At 40.3% G+C, this 22,759-nt stretch overlaps 1 protein-coding gene across 4 annotated transcripts in view; it reads right to left on the bottom strand.

Moving 5' to 3' along the window:
* taok3a (TAO kinase 3a) overlaps positions 1 to 22,759 on the bottom strand; it is a 72,084-nt gene that overhangs the window by 26,503 nt on the left and 22,822 nt on the right. For all 4 annotated transcript variants that reach the window (XM_067570474.1, XM_067570449.1, XM_067570457.1 and 1 more), the window contains exons 2-8: positions 16,013 to 16,137; positions 9,009 to 9,257; positions 5,381 to 5,452; positions 3,021 to 3,122; positions 2,760 to 2,805; positions 1,509 to 1,605; positions 813 to 926 (exon numbers count right to left, since the gene is read on the bottom strand). In XM_067570474.1, coding sequence (XP_067426575.1) covers positions 813 to 926; positions 1,509 to 1,605; positions 2,760 to 2,805; positions 3,021 to 3,122; positions 5,381 to 5,452; positions 9,009 to 9,140 — 563 coding nt within the window. In that variant the 5' untranslated portion in view covers positions 9,141 to 9,257; positions 16,013 to 16,137. The remainder of the gene's footprint in view (positions 1 to 812; positions 927 to 1,508; positions 1,606 to 2,759; positions 2,806 to 3,020; positions 3,123 to 5,380; positions 5,453 to 9,008; positions 9,258 to 16,012; positions 16,138 to 22,759) is intronic.

Below are 22,759 nucleotides of genomic sequence, written 5' to 3' on the forward strand. Positions count from 1 at the left end.
AGTGTGACAACTGTGTTTGTGTGAATTGAACATGATGAATGAGACAAAGTTGTGTGTTGTGTGGCTTTTGGCATTATGAAAGTTCATCACTGGCCCAGCTGTTTATGTGATCATTTTCCTTCACCATCAAAGCTGCATGAAGGATGTGAGTGATTGTATTGGTGGGTAAGTTAGAGCTGATGATTTCTATATATAACAGATAATAGCTTCTGTAACAATATCTAATAAACTGACTGTCAAACCATTCAGACTCAGATGTGATATGTAACATTGGTGGCATCATCAAGCTGTTAAAATGCTTCATTCAGGCAAAGGTGTTCATTATATAAATGTAACTTTTGGCTTTATTCAGATATGACAGGACTATTAAAGACCACAATGCTGAAGCTGTGTCATCACTGGTATATTGAGAAGTAAATATATGAACCAAGAAAAGTGTCAGTTCTCTCAAAGCCTGCATCATTGATGAGAACAAGGGACGCTCTCCTCTCATAGTGAATGTGAATGCCCCAAATCATTTTCATCAATTTATTAGTGTTACCTGGCCCAATCTAGTAAAATTACTATTGTGACTTTTAACATAAAAGTGACTCAGGCACTTATTCAGACATGTAAAACTGCCATCACATTTCCGTAACAAGGTGTGTATCTGAAAAGGGCTCTAGCGTTAAGATATCCTCCCAAAAAACCAAACAAACAAACAAAAAAATCCTGTTCATGTTCTCAGGACATGCAGTCCAGTGCCTTCTTCTGCGTTGTGGTCTACCATATGTCTATATGTGTCTATGTCTTATGTTGTGGTGTGAACTGACCAGTAAGGTGTTCCCACAAAGGAGTTGGCAGGTGAGGCAATGGAGGCGGAGCCAAAGTCGGCCAGTTTGACCTGGCCTAGCTCAGTCAGCAGGATGTTACCAGCTTTCACATCTCTGGATGGGGAGGAGGAGATGAAGAGCACATGAAGAGAATAAAAACACATCAGTTCCAAGGCACCATTATGTATTACACTAAATCAAATGTGATGTAATATCATGGAGTAAAAATACTATACGAATGTTATTATTGTTAATGTATACTAATACTCTTTAGGGAATTGTAAATGTCATATATGACACATGTTTGCAAATGGAGACTGGAGTATCATTTTCTCTCAGCTGTCGTCAAATTTCAACTGGTGTCTCTGGTGTATTTATACAAATCACATGTTTGTTTTAATGGATTTTATGACATTTCTTAATTTCCGCGATGCCGTATGTTATGAAACTGAACAGGCAAAAAGGATTTATCTTGAGCCATTGTTGGATACCAGTCAACTTTGTTGCCAGTACTTCTTGTTACTAAGAAGAGTGAAAAAACATGTTGAGACAACACATTTTACAGTGTCATTAGTAAATGCTGCAATAAAGGGAGAACACGAGTGTCTCTCAACTCATAATTTATGATGTTTCTTGCAAAAGTTACTGTATGTTCCTTTTGGGAAATGCTTGGAGCGAGGAGACAAACTGACTCACCTGTGAATCATATTATGGGAATGTAGATAAGCCAGTCCTAACAAGGCACCGTGGGTAATGGCAGCAATTTCCACCTCTTGAAGTGGTTTCTTATGAACTTGGGGAGACAAAGGTACAATGGAAATTAGAAGGAATCCTCTAAAGACTTCAATTATATAATTATAAACTATAACAGTTCCACACAAAGGTCTACATCATAAAACAAAACTACTGCAAAGACTTGGTATCTGCCATATGGATAACATGCAGTGATATGGGCTGAGAGAAGATGTACCGAGGCAAAAGGTCACAACAGGACTATAACTGAGAAATTTCATAAAGTCCCTAAAACCGGCCGGGGCCAACTGTCATGAATGTGTATCTACGTCAGTGATGAGCACACACATAGGTGCTTAAAATAACACATTGGGTTCAGGTCAGGAACGTTATTGAGGATGGAACAGTTCATAAGGTTTAAGCTTGAAAAACCAAAAAAAAATCTCTATAAAATGTAGTTAACGTACAAACCGAATATGAATAGAGATACGGTCTTCCACCTGTAAATATATTCGACATTTACAGTGTATTATTGTGCATCAGGATGCTTCTTTTTGACACTGCTCCAGTGACTCATACCAAGCATGCACTTTTGTTTTGAGGTTTATTTTAACACATACTCCTTCAGTAAGATTCACATGTGAAAATGATTTTAAAAAACCCACAGGAAACAAACACAGAACATGAGGTTTTATAGATTTCAGAGGCTGAATGCCGCCATCTGATATCAGACAGTTCCTCATGTCTAGCGAAACCTCATAAGAGAGGTCAAACAATAATCTGGTCTGATGTTCATATTCAGCTACTGAGAAGGTAGATTTTGTAAAGAATGAGTCTACTGCAGTTTGCCAAACCTGCAGGCACAAGCTAGTTGTGGATTGATGGGGATTTTTTTTTCTGAATGCTTGCTCACTTGAAATAAAACAATGAGAACCAAAAAACAAAAGTGCAGAAAAGTGAAAAGGTTTTTTGGGGATTGAAAGTTTCTTAGAACTATCAAAAAAAAAACTGCATGTAAGTCTGAATTCAATGTTAACATACTAAAAGATATATTATGAAAAAAGGCCTTGTATTTACTTATAACTATTCTCTTTAATACAAAGATAAATAGAAAAATGATCACCCTGATACATCTATACCACCATAAAAATCTGTTTTATAATTGTGAATGTGTAAATACGGTTGCACATTAAAACACTAAAAAAATACACTTACCCTCTAGTAAATCTGATGCGGAGCCCAGGCAGTACTCCATCACCAGCTGAAACAGGATACAGTTAAAGTTTCAGGTCAAGTTTGTGAAAACTGAAGTTTGTCTCTAGTGTAAAACACACTCAGGAAGAGACAAAATGAAATGCAGACAAAGAGGAAAAGGATCAGACAGAGAGGATGAAAAGGGGGAAAAGATAAACTTCCAATGTTGCAAGACTGAGGGGGAAGTAGGACAAAAAAAGACGTGGAGAAGGATCCACTCACCCAGGCAGTGTTGTCTTTCAAGTAGCAGCCTTTGTACTCAATTGTGTTTGGGTGTCGCAGCTGTCCCAAAAATTTGACCTCCTTAATGATGTCCTGCCATTTCTGCCAAAAACAAATTCAGACCGTGGTTACAGACTCCATGTGCAATCACAGTAACAACATTCCTCCTGTTGACACTGACCGTTCGGACATCCAAATCAAACTCATTCACAATGTAAGTAATGAGTGACAAAATCCACAGTTCTCGTTTGAAGATAATATGAAGCTTCATCTGTCTGAGTTAGTCAAATAAAGTGGATATCTGCCACATTTACGGTCTTTTTAATAAAAAGTGTAGACAGTGTTTTTCTGTTCAGCTGCAGTGGAAGTATACTAACAAAAAGAGAGAATTTGGCACTAAAAGGACTAACTTTGAAAGATATTGATTTGATTTGTGTAATTTGGACAGCTGAAGCCTCATATTAACTTCAACTAAACATTTAAATCCTTTTTAGCACAGACGGAGGACTTTGTATGTCTTCCCCCATCATTTACACTGGTGCAGTGGCCGTTCAAAACGTGCCTGTCCGTAACGGGCCGATTGCTTGGCCTCCGACCACTACTTCAATGCATAGAAAAATGAATACAGTTGATGTGAGGTGTGAATGAGTATATATACCAACAACATGAAAGAAACTAACATTCTATTATACACAGACGTTATAAATAATAAGTACATTAATAGTAAATAAATGTTCTTTTCTCATTCCAAGTAGCCTAAAATAAGGGCTGCATTTAAAAATAAAATAATGTGAATCCTAAAATAAAGTGGATCGATCATATTGGGTTCTTACATCATTCTTGTGCCTTCAGTTAGGATTTGAGTGGGTATGTGTGCTCTAAAGATTTGTGCTTTGTCTGTAGTGGCGCTTCACAATCGTCATGTTCTCCGAGCATATCAGACAAACTGGTTTTGAACTGCCTGTGGAAAGTATTTCCTTTGTTTTACGTGTATAGCTACAGTCAAGAATATACCTTAATGCTTCCTGTGTAGTCACTCGCTGCTGATCTCCTAAACGTGCTACTAATGTTATGCTTTCTGTCTAGCCACAGGGTAAGAGTATCCATTCTTGATTAAAAGCTCTGTTTTCACTGTGTACTTTTCTCTTTTTAGAGCTGCGGTCAGCCGGCAGAGCCTTGAAGCTCCTGAAGCTCCGCCCTGCCCTTGCACAGAGTGGAGAGGCTTGCTGATCGCTGGTTTATTCAAAGTTTATTAATGTTAAACGCATCGTGTATCCAAATTGCTCCAAATTCGACGCTGCACTCCTTTGGGTTGCCAGCCATACGTCCACCAAGAGTGATGTCGATTGGATGAACGGTTCAAGAGATACGCGAAGGACATACATACAGAAAGCGATTCCTTCCTTTAGTAGATAGACTGAAAGTGCATTATAAAGGGATGTCTTAATGGCCGGCATGAACAGGAGGAATGACTACAGCAAGAAAAACATAGGTCACTGTTCATTTGAGCACTACTAACTATTGTTTTAGGAGAGACTTGAAAAATTGTGAACCTTTCCTTTAAGTGGGTTTTGCTGTGACTTCAATTGCAATTATGCAACTGACCTCACTGTAGTAAGCACTCTCACAGGTGCTAAAGCTTTTATACACATTTTTACCATTGTATGTAGACAGACAGGAACATTTTTTATAGAACTGCACCAACATAAATAATTAACAAGGGTAATAAAATATGAAAAACTGCAAGCTAACTCACTGCTTACCAGAGGAGTTGATACAGCAACCAAACGCCCTGGCTAGTTAGGAAAAGTCTGACAATGTCATGCACAACCCTCATATAAAACCATCACTAACAAGTTTATAAATAGAAGAAAGTTCACTAAACCACAGGGATGTGGGCTTGAGGTCAATTGTAGTGTAAGCTGTAATCACATAGGACGCCTCCTAAAATATGCTTGTGCCTTCAGCCTCAACTTTTTCAGTGGTTTGCTTGAGGGAGGCACATGTTTCTTTCAAACTTTGCATCTGGCGCTGAGTAATTATTTTTCATTATTTTTGACATTATTTTGTTCCTTCACTACAAATGAGACATCTTGCAAGCTAGTGGCAAACTTTTCAGCAGTGAGAATGATGTAATTCAGCTTTTGTATTTTGAGCTCTCACTGTTCTAGATATGTGTCAAAGCATGAGAAATAAATGTTATCTGACCGAGGCCTGACCAAACACCCACATGACCCTGAGCTTTTTTTGTGATATGGTTTTGGAGACACAACCACCAAAATGTGCTGGTGCATTTTCAGTGGCACCATGGTTTTGAAGACAAAGTTTAGTGTGTGTGTGTGTGTGTGTGTCTTTCTTACTTCGGTAGTCTGCTTGCCATTATAGGACATCTTTTTGATGGCCACCACCTCGTTGGAGTAGGAGTTACGAGCCTGAGAAAGAGAGATGGGAAAACTTGAGGACAGACGGCTTCCACAAACACACATAATCCTTTCACAAGACATAACTGGAGTTCAAGTTCTTCTGTCTGGTCTCCTGGCCATGACGCTCTATAAAATATTTTATTATCAAGAAATTAAAAACTGACACACATTGGTATAAAATAAAATTCTTGTTTTACATTCATTTGTATACATGAAACTACTGTAGAAAGATCATGATTCCTGTTAAAGCAGGGTAATTAAGCATGGTTTTCAATTAAAAATGTTCAAAATAGCACATGCAGTACTGTACTATATTACAACAAGGAAAAGATTCTCCATATTGAAAAGAAACATTTCTTTGTATCCCCAACTTGGCATTTATAGGCTCTATATAAACATGTAATAAATGCACAAGATAATGTAGTTGTATGCAGATTTTAAAGTGTTTGTTAATGTACTGTATTTGTCAGCAATTATAACTTCTCCTATTAAGACATATTTTATATTATTACAACTGCGTTTTACTATACTGTCATTCATTATCTGTTAATAGCCCACAGGAGGAGATAAAATGTCATTAAATGTTTATATGCTGCTTGTAAATGCTAAGTAGATGGGTTAAAGTAAAGTGTTACCAACTCAAGTGATGCCTTAAGGGTGATCCAGAGGCGAGTCATATAAATCCAGTGCATGCAAAACATCCTAATGCATGCAATACAACAATCTACAACGGAGTGATGCAGCCGTAACAGATTCTCTCATTTGAATTTAAACAAATTTCCGCCTGATCAAAGCACTAAGCAATGTGATTAGGAAAAGCCTGCAGGTGAAGCGTTGTGTGGTTAGTCTGCATCTACTGTAAGTGTTTGACTGGTCTGTGCGTATCCACATGTCCATGTTAAAGCTTTGGTGTTAACCTCAGAGGCATTTGGCCTTAGGGACAGCTACGCCGCGGCTCAGCGTAAGCCCTTATCTCAGCTTCATCCCACTTACAAATGAATGAGAATTTCATGTCGAGATTCAAATGGAATTACAGTAACAGCAGGCAACAGAGTATTCCCATTTTACTTTTTTCCAGACTCATTTGATCCCTATGATTGCCTGTCAGTTCATGCATAATAGCCGTTCCCTCTGGTGTAGTCTACGGATAGATTGAGGAAAGGGAGGGGGGAAAAAAAATCATGTAACACTGAAATATTGAAATACATTCAGGCTAATTGTCATTGCAGAAGAAAGGAGGTGTATCAATAATTACAAGAGGCTAATTCATTCAACATACACTGTATTGTGTGTGTGTTCAAAGCCTTGAGTGATGGGCCTACATACTCAGCAGGGGGGAATTCCCCTCGTTCTCTTCTATAATGGAGTTCCTTAGTCTTTACATGCATAATCTATGAATGCACATACAATTGCATATATTTCTTTGACTATGCATGCTATACAGTAACAACCTACAGAATATGCGCACATTTACAGCAGTAGGCAGTGTATTTCACACTTCTCTCATGTATTTAACCTGCAGCTATCTTATACAGTACTTATACAACAGACATTTACTTCTTAAATGTTAGACAATACAACCAAATCAAAGTATTGCAAAAAACAAGCGCTCATTGCCTGAGGTGACAAAGTGGATCAGTGATAAGTATTGTCTCTGTGCAACAAAGTTTGACATGTTCTTCGTATGCTTCCATGAATTTCTTTGGGGTGCTCGAAGCTTCTTCCCTCAGTGGGGTTGTATGCAAGGGCGTAATTTCCACTGGAGATAGCGAGGCATGCACGCTTCACAAAATCTCACACCCGTACTTTCACACTGAGCGCGCTGACTGTCCGGCAGCTAAAATCCAGATGAGAAAAGCTCTGATAGCTAAATATGTTGATATGCTTATGTGAGTCCCCGTCAATTATTACAGTGTGTTCAGAGCAATTAATCTAATGAGCGGCAGTCAGTGATTTGTAGACCTTTTGCCCTGGGTATCGCCTCTCAGGCTACATGCAGACTGCCCTATCTTCTGGGTGGAGGTACGTAGCAGGAAATGAAGACTGCAGACATTACTAAAGGCTGAAAAAAGTCCTTCACCTCCTATGAATGTTTTTCAGGTTAAAAAAATATTTACTTGATGTTAATACTCTCCTAAAGGATGCTAGAATTGAACATCAATAGAGGACAGTTCATTAACAATACTGCAAGATTTACATTTCTATATTTTTCTTTATGTTATATGCTAGCAGATAAGTAATTTAAGTATTTGAAAAAAATGTATATCTTTATCTGGAAAAAAAAAAGCCATGGAATACATTTACTAAAGCTGCTCTGGCTAGCAGCTAGAGCTAGCAGTGTACCAGTTGTAATGCGGACAGCATAAGTGTGTCAGTGAACACAGCGCTGGCATCAGGGCAGGATTTAGGCTCACACTGGAGCCTGTTAGCCAGACAGACATGGGCACCAGGGTTACTAGTGATGTGCTGGGGCTGTGTGTGTGTGTGTGTGTGTGTGTGTGTGAATGTGTGTGTGTGCGCGTTTGTGTGTGTGTAAATGACATGGGATAGAAGGGGATAGAAAAGCCCGGCCAGCCAAGTAAATCCTGCCCCACTATCGACAGTTTCTCTGTTTTTCTATACCAAGAGAACAGCTGTCTTAGGAGGGACGAGTGGAGGCTTATCACCCCCAGCCCTGCATCTGGAGAGAGGAGAGGAAGATGTGGCATGTTTTCACCCCTCTACCCCCTCTCATCCCCCCCTCCCTCCACGCAGCTTTAGAATCAAAGGCTTGATGAGTAATTAGTGATGATGAGATTAATAAGAAAGGCTACAGAGAAAGTGCTGAGAGGGGATCTGCCTCCACTTAATTGCATTCAAAGAGCCGTATTGTGGCAGGCTAGACTCACAACATGTGTACAAATCACTGAATCGATAAATGAATATGTAGGGTAAGTAGTTAATAAATAAATCAAAGCTATATTCATGTGTTCATAATGATAATGTAGTAAAGGGCTAAGACTGCCTTGTTAAATGTCAGTATGAATTCTCAAGTGCTCCTCGCCCAGCCCTACATTCACATGCTTGCTTTCATGCCAATAAATTCCACCACTGACTCCATCACCATCACATCTTTGTCATTTTACTCCCACAAGCCAATAACTTTCAAAACTTCTAAGTGCCTTCAAAGTCCTGTCGTATTAAACCGATAACCTTTAAAACTTCCGAGACTCATCAGAAGGATGGTAAGCAGACAGCTGAAGAGAACATGATTTAGTGAGACTCAATTCAAAGAGATCTGTTTAATACCAAACCATATGCCTGAGAAAAAAAAAAAAAAAAAGATCTTTTTTTCCAAGATTGTTGTTTGAAACGAGTTCAGATAATGTGGCCATGACTGGCTTGCTGGCAATTTTTTTTCCATTTCCACCATACAATCCAACCAAGCATCTCTTTAAAATTAGTTCTAAGGTTTGAATAACAGGGAGACAAGATGTAGAGTTTGTATGAATAATAAGAAATTCTTTCAAGAACATTCATGGCCTTGTGAAAGGAGAAGCACACAAAATTCTGAATTAGCACTTACAAAGTAGACGGCCCCAAAGCTGCCATGTCCGATCTCGTGCAGGTCACAGAAGACATCCTCGGGGTCATCTTTAAAGAAGAGGTCGGCCAGCTCGGGGTCCTTCGGCACTCCTTTCCTTGTGGACGACGGCATTATGGGCTGGACATGGGCTAGGCGCCGGGGACCAAGCTCACATACACACTACTGCTGCTGCTGCTGCTGCTGCCGCCACCAGATGTCCACGATGGGCCCGGCATTGGCCAGCTAGACCTGGGAAATAAGAATAACAGGAAAAAGCAGACAGACGATGAGTTGATTACATTCTTATAGCTAAGGAGTGAACTGGATAAATTGTTTCTTCAGGTATGGTTGCTGCTCTCTTGGCCAGGTCGCTCTTGAAAAAGAGATTTTAATCTCAATGAGACTTTTCACCCGGTTAAATAAAATATAAGAAAAGAATCTATTACTAGAAATGGAAACTAAACAGATCCTCTTCAATTTATTCCAAACCTCAAATGTTTAACACGTCATTTCCTGTGTATGAGAGGATAAAAACTTTCATGAAAGGGGTGTGAGAGTGAATTAGCATTATTATAATCAGAGTGAAACTAATCCTGTGGAGTCAAACTAAACACATGCGTGCTAAAGCATTAAATTACACTGACACTCACTCAGTCGGTCATTGATACCGAGAGAACATCCAGACATTGTTTGATCTAGTGTTTCTTCACAGTCCCTTCCAGGAATAGCCACATTTGTGTGTGGGCGCATTTGCACGTGTGTATGTCTCATGAACAGTTGATAAGTGATAAAACAGGGGGGAAAAAAAAAAAAAAAAGACATTCATACGATGACGACTAGCCGTCTAGTCCTGCTGCTCATCCGAGTCACAGTCGCATTTGCTCACAAACACGTGCACGCGCACACACACACACACACACATACATACATACAGCACACTTGACAGCTGAAGCTGAGTCACTGATGCATCATTTCACCACATGCACACGGTGTAACAGTTGCCTCCGTGCATGCAGCCACACGCACACACACACTAACGCGGAATATTTTGTATCGCAAGGCTGCAGCCAGGCCGTCAAGCGTGTACGCATCCTGGACACCCTGCTCCAGTTAGCTTCGCTGCACATTCAACACGCACACGCACACACTCTCACATGCAGACAGTCTCTCTCTCTCTCTCCCTCTCTCTCTCTCTCTCTCTCCTGTCTACCATGAAATCTCTGTGAACATCAGCCACATGCAGCAAACAAATCTGGCTCCAAAGGCCAGCCCCACACAGAGCGAGCTGACATACAGGCAGAGGCAGCGAGACACACAGGCACCCAGGACAAGACACTAAGCATCAGCATCATCCTAATCCCATGCTCTTAAAGGGATCTAAGCCATCACACCCACTCCAAAAATATCATCTTAAAGGCAAAGTCTTGTGCCCTCTGTTTCCGTGGCACCAGATGCATAAAAGATGGCAGCCTCAAAACTTACGTAAGTATGTAATCTAAGGCTGCAAAGATTCATTGAGGCTGCGATGATTCATCGTGACTGTAGGACTCGGGATTTATTTCTTTTCATATCCCTATAGCAGGTGAGAGCAGCGTGTTAGCCAAGAAAACATGAACGAGGACACACACATGCTGTCTCATGCGACCTCCTGTGCGGAAAGGTCTCCTGAAGCACTGGGACAAGTCTGCTACATCAACAAAAGCTGCTATAACATCTCACCGTCGGGAATAGCAGCCAGTTGTACTGTAGCTTGACTAAAGTTAATTTCATGGCATTAAGCTTTGATTTCTCTCTAAGAACGCCCCTCAACGTGCTTGGAAACGACTGCCGTTCGTCACGTAAAAACAACAGGCATGGTTTCGGTTTACCTGCTTCCGTAATGTGACAGATCACATTCGCGAGGCGTACATGATTTTTGCCTTAAGGAATCTGTTGGTTTGTTGAGGCATTTCTGAAAAGCGTGAAACCCTCAGCTGAGACCTCGACGCCTGTAATAGAGGTGTGACAAATGATGAATGAACTGTACAGAGTACAGTACTGCTATACTGTACTCTGTACAGTGTAACTGTATACATACAACCTACAGGCTGTAGATCAGATTCTTTTATATACTATTCATGCTTGCTGGCAGTTCAATGAAAACTACTTTGGTTACACTACTATCAACCCTCCGTGCTTGTTAGGCTGATCAATAGATTTTTCTACTACTGAGTTATCCACTAGCACTCTAGTGCTTTATCAATGTGTATGCTAATTTTATTCAAACATAGTACAAACACAATCCTCTACTTGTTCAATAAATTAGGCAGAGCGAGAAAAAGTGTGTGTTTATGCTTACACCTGTGTGTATTTGTGTGGGGGTTTTTGCCTGTGTTTCTTTCTTTCTTTCTGTGCGTGAGTGTGTGTTTTTCTATCTGTTTACCTCCAATATTAACTTGTGTGTGTCCATATGTGGTAGTGAGTGTGTGTGTGTGTGTCTCCTAGTTGCATTAGCTCTGCCTGTCTCATCTCTCATCTGCTGGAGCTCTCCAGATAGCTACTGAAATAAAGCCTGACAACCTCCATCTCCACCCTCTCCCCATCAACACACACACACACAGAGTATGACTATGCTGCTTTCACTAGAGGAAAAAGACACAAAAAGGAAAAGGTTACAACATAATAAGAGAAATTTGGTAAACTGGGAGTGAGAAAATTGAGAAGGAAGAGAAAGAAGGTTAGACAAAAAGAGAGAGAGACTACCGAGAGTCATTGAGCACGAGAGTCATTGAGCACCTTTCCATGAAAAAGTAGAGAGAAGACGATGACGGAAGGAGTCGGCAGATGAGTAAATGACAGATAAAAATGGAGCAAATGAACACACAAGTCATGTGATCACTCCGGAGACGCTGCACACCTCCCTCTCACCCTCTTTTCCCACTCTCCTCCTCCTCCTCCTCCTCCTCCTTTCCTCTAAGATGTGTGAAGTGATGCAATGTAGCAACAACAGGTTGTAACACGGGGGGCTCGGTAAAGCTGTTACTAGTCCGGCAAAGCCCAGTGTGCGGACTGTTCGCTCTGCGTGTGTGCATGTGTGTGCACGTGCGTGCATGTGTGTGTTTGCCGTGGATCTATGAATGGTATTGTGCTGAGAGAGAGAGAGAGAGAGAGAGAGAGAGAGCTGATTAGGCAAATGGCTTAGACAGATTAAATGCTTGGTGTGTGAGAGAGTGTGTGTGAATTCTTTATCGCATGTGCACTACTACACACCACTGCATGCCACGGTGCTTATATGTAGGTGCGGGAGTAACACAAGCCTTGCATGCATGCACTGGCGTTTGTGTGGATAATTGAGACAGCCTTTGTGTGTGTGTGTGTAAGTGTGTTTCTGTGGGAGTGAGTAATAGTGTTAATATAACTGTTGTATACAATAAAATATATGTCGTTTTTTTGCTAATCTGATCTGGAAAACACTGCAGGGTTAAACATTTTTTGAAGGAATATAGAAACAAACAGTGACTCAATAACTCTGAAGACAGTATGTCTAATTTACTAATAACAGTATATCTAATAACTAATAAAGAGCTGAATCTGACACTTCTGGGACATCCGTGTATTTGGAAGCATACATACATTTGTGGGCCAAAGTTTGACAAGCGTACACAAGAAACACACAAGCAGAAACACACAAACAAACATATACACCCTTCCTTCCACCCGCAGGCCCCCTGTTGGTGCTGCTATGACTAATTGATGTATCAACATGTTGTTGCAGAACCAAGTCCATCGGGCTGGTGGATATGGCTCCACACTACAGTATGTGCTGCAACAGACATATTTAAATGGGGCATCACATTGTCTAATCTTGGAAAATCATACATGAATATGAAGAATATATCATAAACAAGAAAACTGGTCCAGAATTATGAGATAGATCTTAAATATTAATGTTGTTTGGTGTGTATTTAGGAGGATTTTTCTTTTAAAAAGAAAAGCTTTGACAGGGAAGAAAACGTGATTTTCTTATCATTTGTTTTGCATTTTTGTCTCCTCCTCCTTGCCTGTATGACTAAACTCTTAGGAGGGTGCAAATAAAGTGCTCCCCGTGCATGTGTGTGTGCATGTGTTTGTGTCTCAGCATGACACACGTGACAGTACAGTATGTGCTTGTGTACGTGCGTTCATATATTTGTATATATACACGTTTACAGAGTGTGCGTGAAAATATATATGCTCCATAATGCCTGTGAGAGCTCACGCATGTCCATATGTGTGTGTCAGTTTATGTTTGTGTGTATGTGTGTGTGTGTGTGTGTGTGTGTAGCAAGGGGCTTTAGCGGCTTACTGGCCCCCCTCCTGCCTTTAGGCAGGAACAGGAATTAGGCAGACTGTGGGAATTCTTACTGGGATTCAAATCACCAGCTCTAATCACAAACGGAAAAAAAAAAAAAAAAAAGACTGGTAAATCCGCCAAATTGTGCGTTGACACATAGTATGAGGACACTGTGTGTGTATGTGTGTAAGAGAGAAAGAATAAGAATTACGTAATGATCCAGTTCCTTTAACTCCTATCATAACATTACAGAGAGCAAGCTTTGGAAGCAGTGTGTGTGTGTTCCTGTGTGTAGGTGCACATAAGTGAACAAGGAAGTCTGATCATATGCACACTCATAGACAAAAAAAAAAAAAAAAATCAGTGCACTTCAGTAATCCAGTCTAATAAAAACTTAAAGAGTACGAGCAGATAGGGCCTCACATCTCACCAGAGTGCGAGGACCCCGGAGAGTTCTGCATGCGTGTGTGTGACGTCTACATGCGTGTGTGTGTGTGTGTGTGTGTATATACCTCCTGCATGCATTAAATGGGTCAACCTGTTCATGAATAATATAGGAGCTTATTCAAATGCACAATGCCACGTTGTATAGTGATGACTAGCCAATTTAAAAAACAGGGCCAAATTTAATAAGGCTGTTTCTTATCAATGTAAAATCTGAGAGTTGCTATTCCTCCTGTGAAGTGCATGCTCTGAGTCGATACACACACAGCGCCAGTATCCATGAATTAATAAAAACACAGACACACCTTTAGCTGAATCTAAATGTCAATTGTCCACACTTGCGGACTGAGCTCTAATAGCAGGGTGCAAAATTGACTTTTTTGTCCACCTAGCTAGTGAACTCAACAGATTACCATTGTTTTTTTTTGGCTGGTGAGTGAAGCAAATCTTGCATATTTTACCAGCATTTGGCTGCTGTCTGGTGCTAATTTTGTGCCATGCCTAATAGACTTATATCATATGCGTTATGATGTGTCTGAAGCGCTAACCGTCGTCGTGTCAGGTTTGCAATGACATCAGACTTTTACCATTACCACCAACAAGAGCCTGATCCTGTAATCCATCTCTAAACAGAACAATATCCACAATGGAGTTTTCCCATTTTAAGACCATAATAACTGAGAAAAGTGTGCATAATATTTGATATACACAGTAAAACTTCTCATTACTTTGAATAGCTGAGCATTTCAACTGCTAATAATATTCTCACATGAAACCATAAACTAAGGATCCTAAGGCCCTTTACACTTGATTAGCTGCAAAATCTCTTTCCGCCAGCATGAGTCATTGTTTTCCTATGAAAAAGAGAAAAGACGCAGAATCTTGCACCACTGCTACCTTGGGCTTTGTGCACTGCATAGACTTTACACATTGCCGCTGTGGTCAAAGTTCAATCGGTTTAAAACTTGGCCTTGTTTGACAGTGACCTTTTTAATGCACGACCAATGACATGACAGCATCCTATGATGGACGCAAATTGTCAAGAGTCAGGGAAGACTTCCATGCACCTTCCACCTATACGTAAACCTACATCTTGCTATGCACTATGTGGCTTTTATTCTATATTATATAGCCCAACACCCTGAATGTCACCAGTACTCTCCCTTTAAGTCCACCAGTAAGTAAGAAGAAGTCCAGATATTTGGATCCAGCCATAGTCTTACCCCGAGGGTCATTCTGCAACCCAAATTGTTCCCTTCTACCACACCCAATCCCCCAAAACCTTTTTTTCCCCCCACTGAGGGTGTGACTCAGCAGTAAGATTTGCCCTCGGCACAGAATATGCACTAATACACACACACTTGTGATTTTCCACTGAATGCAATGATTGGCGTTGGCTCTCTGAGCGATGATGACAAGTAGACAGAGGGATTTACATTATTGCCAAATTCACAATAGACTCCAAACCACAGTCAAACCTCAGATTCCCCTTTCGATCACTATAACTGAAGGATGCCTGAAACCTCAAGAACAACAGTTTTCAGAACAAACATTCAAAGGCTACCATTGACCTCCGCATTCAACATCTGAATTTACTTTTTTAGTCATTTAACACACAGTCACAAGTCTACACCTTTACTCTAACTCGGCTTAAAGAAACTAAGAACGACGTGAAGCTGCAAAGTCTCTTTTTTTTTTGCATGCAGCCAATTTCTCAAGCAAATTCTCAAATAATTATGTCGCAGCAATTTACACACACACACACACACACACACACCGGAATTCACATGCGAACACATGCACAGACAACTTGAGAAAGCCTTCCAGACTCCAGTCTTAATTCTGTGTGACAAGAGCGTTGGTTTGCTGTTATGTACATCAGAGAGCTGGCAGGGCGGCTAGCATTCAGTTTACACTCTGCTGATGCCTCCGCTGGCTGCAATATGAAGGGGATTTTGACACAGACGCACGCACATGGATACGACTTTACTGTACAAAGAGTGTTACAGAATGACCTGCTGCGTGACCTCAAATCAGACAAATCAGAGTTGGTCTGCTGGATGCTTGCAACAATCTCCTTACTGGATGCATCACCTACCCAGCTTTGTTACATTTATTTGACTTTTTTTTAAACATTTGATTAAAAAAACTCAATAAACAGATGTGGTAACACATCACAATTTGCTGATACAGAACAATAACAGACAATGTCAAAGAGTCAAGCCATTACCAAATGTGTATAACCTACTTGTAGGAAATGTGTAAAGGGGATATTAGGATAGCCTCTCTCTCTCTTTCTCCACTTCTTCTCCTCAGTTAATGTCCAGAGCTGATTTCTTGAAGTCTTTCCTCATGACTGGGATAAGAGTGTTCCTGAGGAGAGAGAGACAAAAGAAGGGTTAGACGGTTGGATAGGATACTATTAAATGACACCCTCTATATATATAAATATTGGTCTTTCACTAGTGTCTTTTTAAAGACACTATTGTTGATCTGATGCACTGTGTGGTTGAGTGCAACTTCTGCAAAAACATAAACGCCAAAAACAAAGTTTGGCTTCTTTTTTTTTTCGTTAGAATCTGGGCCAAACAGTCTTAGGACATATTACCGAGATGTCAGCGAACACAACACCATTACTGACAAGACTAGCAGCCTTCACAAGCGTCTGCAGTGCAATTTCTTCAACTTTTTATATTGTGTGCCAGTGACTCACATTTTATAAAGGAATTCGTAGGATTGTTTTTACTGCACAAAAGGGATGTTGTTTTGCAGCTCATAAAATACAAGAGGAGTATGAGGTCGATGTTCTTCCTGTACAAAAACGGAGCAAAAAGCTTTCAAATTTCCTCACGACAGCAGATGGTGGAATGACACAACAGCTAACGAAAATCACTTTAATCATTGTCAGTTATTATCCTCTCAACAAGTCCAGGATCCACAGAAATGATCCCTTCTCTCATCAGCTCCGGGAAAAGACGAGAAAATAACCTCCACGACGGAGAGTTGACAGGAAATTAATTATGAGAAAGTATTGCTTCTATGAGGCCATAAGGTATCTCAGTAACACTGTAATAATATTATATACGTGGTGTTGATGTTTTAAAACGCTGCAAGTATCACTTCATTTATAGTCAAGCGAGCTACCACATCCTCTTTCTCCCTCTCTCTAAATACACGAGTTCAAGGACACTACACAAACACGAGCTTTCACATCCACACCCACAAGCGAGCACAAATACAATATTTTGCTTTCTCCCACACACACACACACACGCACACACATAAGCACACGCAGAGTATAACCACACATACACATAAAATCTGAGCAAGTTGTTCTGACAGCAGAACGCTGTCAGCTACTGGACTGTGTTTCATTTTGACAAGCAGGTGGTGCAGCATCCGCAGCTTTACCACTGAACACGACCTGACCCTCAACTTTATACACCGTCATTTACCAGACCAGCACAATATAAAACCGACTGTTGTCTACACGCAGCCTGACAATCAGGAAGCACGCATGTAGATCTTTTATTCACCACGTGCAGTATATAAATGACCCTGTGACCTTTGCTTTTAGCCACTTCATCTCTGTGTGGAACCAACCTGGAACCAGCCGCAGCTCTTTTCTCCTTTCTGCTCCTATTTGATCAAATTTTAAACTCTACCCTCTCTTCTCACCCAATAATCTTTTTTTTTTTTTTTTTTTTTTTACCTTTCCGAGCGGCAGATCGGGTGCTCAGAGGAACCGCATTCAATAATAAAAGAAGAAGAGAGGATGGAGGGATAAGAGAAGAGGGATAAAAATGTATTGTGCCCCTTCTGAGTGTCCCTGAATGATTTATAACACAAACTGACGCTTGCATGAGCCTCTGGGAAAGTTGTGGCTACACTTCTCTTCCTGCTCGCTCGCTCGCTCCACCTTGCTTGGCATTTGTGGCCAACCAACAAGAGAGAGAGATATAGATAGATAGAAAGAAAGAGGGAGAAAAGTCTGTGTTAAATAAGCCTTGAAATTTATTTTACTCTATTTTAAAAAGATATGTACCACCAGGATATATAAGTGCAAAAAAAATCTGGAGTTTAGAAAATTGGTGGAATGTTGTAAATGAGTCTCTTTTACTTCTAAGAAGTGTAAATGGACCTTGTCCTGGTATGGAACATTATACAGTTTTAAACCATTGTCCACTGCAAGTCAGTCAAATTCAGCCGACTAACAGCGACTAAACTACTCTGTTGCTAAGGAACACATCTAGGCTAATCATCACAAATTAAATGAGACTTGACCAATAAGACTTAACAGGTGAGTGAGAAAAGGGTGGTAAAATAAAATAAAAATAAGTCAAATAAGTGTCCCTGAGATTATGAATTTAGTGTGTGTGTGTGTGTGTGTGTGTGTGTGTGTGTGTGTGTTGTGTTTGAGGAAAACAACTGGGGACAAAGTTCAGGAGGGCAGCAGAGGCATGGCACAGTAAAATATGTTAAACACAGAAAAGAAGAGAGAGACAGGCGCAGTGGATTTGTGATAGTGACAGAAACAGGAAGGGCATGAAAAAAAGATGAGAGAGAAAAATAAGAAGACAGTAAGACAGAAAAAGAGAATCTGTAAAAGAGAGGAAGGAGTCAAAAGCCTTTAACAACGTCTCGATTTTAAAGCCTGGCTTACTTCTTTTATAGGTTATCATGTATCATTACGATGTGGGTAGTATATGCAAATGAACAATGTTTAACCTCCGTCCATGTTGCCTGCGCCCAGAGCTCCCTGCTCATTTGCTGGCAAAAGTCCTCCGGGTGACCCAAAAAGCGTCTTAGATTACAAAAACTACGTTTTCTCATTTTCTGTGGTACCTTCAAGGATGAAAGGAGGTCAAAAGTGGGTCTCCCAAAACACTCTGAATACCATGTTCCACTAGTGATAGAGATAAGCAGATACTAAAATGTCATACTGCAAAATACTTCAAAATGTCAGCATATATGGAAGAAAACTAGTTTCATGATATGAAGCCGAATATTGCGCTGTGGATTCACACACAACAGAGTGTGGAGGAGGAACTAGAGCTAAGTTACAACCGCAGCAAACTGTGATCCCTAACACTAACACACACAACTAGCTTTACAATATAATATCGGAGCAAAGATGTGGCGCCACTCTTACAACATATGTTGCTGTATATTTCTATAGTGCTGAGGAGTTAGAGAGAAAAGGTGCCGCAGTCGGACAGGCCGCTGCAGCATCGATCGCTGCCCGATGCAGAGAGAATGGAGACAGACATCTCTGCGAGGTAAACGTGACTTTGTTTTCTAACAGAAAACAACTCTGAATACAGAACAGAACTACAGCGACTACCTGGAACTTAGGTCCTGGTTCATTGTCATATCATCAATCATCATATTCACATTCACAGTAGTGTATTTTCCCTTTAAGCTGAGTAGTTTAAGAGGAATAAATTCATTGAACTGTGTGTGCTTTACAAACTACAACCATTGGTAGAAGTCGCACATCATTTCCTCTGATCCTTACTCCTCCTTCCAAAGCCTGTAGGATCACGGGTCAGGCAATGTAGGCTCTCGCAAATTAAGTGAGATCATGATTAGTAAGATCAACATCGCTGGTGTATTAGTTAATGGTAAAAATCGTGATATCCAACTCCCACTTTCCATTCCTCCTGTTACATGACACACTGTGTTATGAATCATAAATCCTGAGTCACAAGCCGTCAGTTTCCAAGGCACGACTTGGCCAGGCAAACTGTTTTGACAATCATGAATTGGATTGGTCTTCTTGGGTAAACAATTCAATAAAACAGTGTTTAGAAGGATTGACCGAGCTACATGTGATATCAGGTATCAATTGGACTTTGGTCAAGGTTGGGTCTCTTTCTGTTGTTGTTGTTTGTCACACGATCACTTCCTAGAGTTCATGAAACAGAGTTGAACTGAATAGCTGCTATATGTGAATCTATCTTAAAGAATCTGAATCAGTTTCCACACTTAAAAGTACACATGTTGACCCTAAAGCTATAACATGTAACTATACTGCATTAAAATGTCAAAAACAACTAGACCTATGTTACATATTTTATGTTGTGTTCTTAATTTATCCCATTTTTAAGCCACATTTTTACAATAAACTTTTTAGATCTTGGTCGTTTTTAAGTATATCTTTTAACAGGATGAAGGACTTCAGTCATTGGACGTCTGGATCTTAACGTCAGGAGCAGCTCGGCTAGCAGCCCCTCCTGGACTTCCTGTGCCCACCGAACAGCGTCATAGAAACACTGATCTTTGACGTGATATTGCTTTATTCACTGTTTTTACTAGTTTTATTCACCGAGTCCGTTCTATTCTGGACTGGAGGAGACCTCTGCGGATAACTCAGCTCCCGGTAAAAATCTCCCGAATGATGAACACTGAAGGAATCCTAACCGGGAGAAATTACATATTGTGCGTTTAACAAATATACAACTGGTTATAATGTATTTTTTGTCTTAGTTATAATAGAAGCCCTGATTTGACTTTATTTAATTAATCATAATGAGATTCAAAGTTTAAAAATCGAACACTTGATGATTCCCAGAGTGACTGATGATGACTGAAGTGGGCTTTTGATGAGTCATGCTGGAGGTAGGCGTGCTTCAAATCACACGTCCCCCTAGTGAAATGCTGCTTTAAATAAAGCTGAGATAACCAAATATGAAGCGATTTCCACAATACGCAAAATTCTCCCCGGATGAAAATAAACTAATCCAGTGAGATAGAAAGAAACTAAACATTATGTCCTGATTATCCTGCCAGGGTGGCATGGTGTGGATTTTTTTTTAGCAGTGACTCATTTTCACTGAGTGAAGAATACACACATGCTCTCTATCTCTCTCTCTCTCTCTCTCTCTCTCTCAGACACACACACACTCTCTCTAAAGCAGGATTTGGAGACTTCGGGGCAGCTCTCATCTCAGGAGCTTAGTGACACAATTGAGACATGCATGCATACAGACACACATACATACACATACGCTCCAAAGACTGTTACCTTCTCAGATTAGCTTTAAGGCTAATGCCAAAATAAATGTGGGTGTTGGTGGATTGAGGGACAAAATACAAGACAAATAAGTGGCCTATCCACCAACTTAAAACCCTGGGCCAACTCTAAATCTGTAGTTTATTTGAAGCGATTTCCTCTACTGCCTTAAAGCAACAACAGCCCAAAACCACACAGTAGCTACCTTCACTTGTACTGCGGCTGTTTGATGTTGAACTTGGCACATGTGACCTTTTATTGAACTAGCCTACTTAAACTATTGCAGAGACAAAAAAATACATCAGTGTCTTTTGAGTGACGATCTTAAGCACCACAAAACGTCTCATGACAACAGTAGGAGTGCGATCGACTATACTGAACAGCTAAAGCATGCATTTTCATTTAGATAGTGGGCTTTCAACCTGCTGTGTCAGCACATAGAAAAAATAATAATTAATAATTCAACATTTTGAATTTCTTGCCATGAGTTAAACAAGAAGATTGATACTACTCTCTCATATCTGTACACTCAATCTCAAGCTAGAGCAAGGAGATAGTTAGCTTAGCTTAGCACAGCTAGCCTCTGAAGCTCACTAATCAATACCTTATGTCTTGTTTGTTTAATCCATACAAAACATGCAATGTAAAAATGACACATTGTGGTTTTACAGGGAGTTATGTGCTGGAATATTTCTTGGCCGGGCACAGTGACTTCCTGGAGTTTGGACAGAGCCAGGCTAGTGGTTTCCCCCGTGCTTTCAGTCATTATGCTAAGCTATGGTAAGCATCTCCTGGTTCCAGTTTCATACTTAATGCACGGACGAGAGCGGTATCGATCTTCTCATCAAACTTTTGGAAAGAAAGCGTATTTAGCGTATTTCCCCAAAAATGTCGAACCATTCCATCAAACTTGTTAGACATCCCGTAATCATCCCGTCAACAATTCAAAGAAGTCAGGAAGCCCCTTGTTAAATCTCAGTTTCTTAGGCGACGTGTAGTGCTTTTTAAATGTTTTTCACTGAATGGATGTTGAAAGGGGGGCATGCAAAGATTGACAGGGACACACAATAGTAGATACACATACATTAAAACAATTAGCAAATTAAGTTTCAGTTGTCTCTCTACATTTCTCTTTTTCTTGACCACAAAACTGTCATAACATTAACAATAATGGCACTTCCTGGTAGCTGGTTGGTTAAGATACATGCCTTTCCCTGGGTCACTTTCAACTGTTGCATGTCATCCTTCTCTCATCACTCGTTTCATATCTGTCACTATAGTATTGCTGTATAATAAAAAGACGTTTAAAAACATCAATATTATTAAGACAATTTCCATCTCATATCTCCAAAAGTATGAGTGAATAGCAGACTCAGCACACCACATTTCCTCTCAAATATGTATTATTGTGCACTTCACTGTATCTCCAAACAGGAAGCTATTTTGTTATTTCAAAGAAGAAAACTTTTGGTCAATCCGTAGTTGTGACAGGATCCTGCCTTTGTGATATATGGGTGTTTAAATGTTCTTTAATTTCTTGGCTACTATTGCCACCTAAACAAATTTTGAAAATGTTAAGCAATTAAATGCTTGCATCCCGTGAGCCACGCTTCCATCGGTGTTAAAAGTGCATGGTATAACAACCCTCCCCTCTACAGACATGTCCATTAAAGTAGATTAGCTCTTGACGGTGCCAAGCCAAATCATTCACACTTCTGGCTAAGCAGAGGAGTGATGCTCCACTTTTTTGCCCTTAAGCTTTAGGTCAGTATCAATCTTAATCTCCATATTGATGTAGAAAAGCCACTTGCAGTGATGCAGACTTATCAGGCATTATATAATGGGAGTAGCGCACACACAACCACAACACATGAAAGCCTTCACACTTGAAGCCGTCATACTGAAATATTTTCACACTTTTTTCTCTCACACGTGTCCATACACTTACCTTGCGAGGCAGCTGGATTCACGAGACCAATC

This window comes from Thunnus thynnus, chromosome 2 (assembly GCF_963924715.1).
Source record: "Thunnus thynnus chromosome 2, fThuThy2.1, whole genome shotgun sequence".
Taxonomy (NCBI): Eukaryota; Metazoa; Chordata; class Actinopteri; order Scombriformes; family Scombridae; genus Thunnus; species Thunnus thynnus.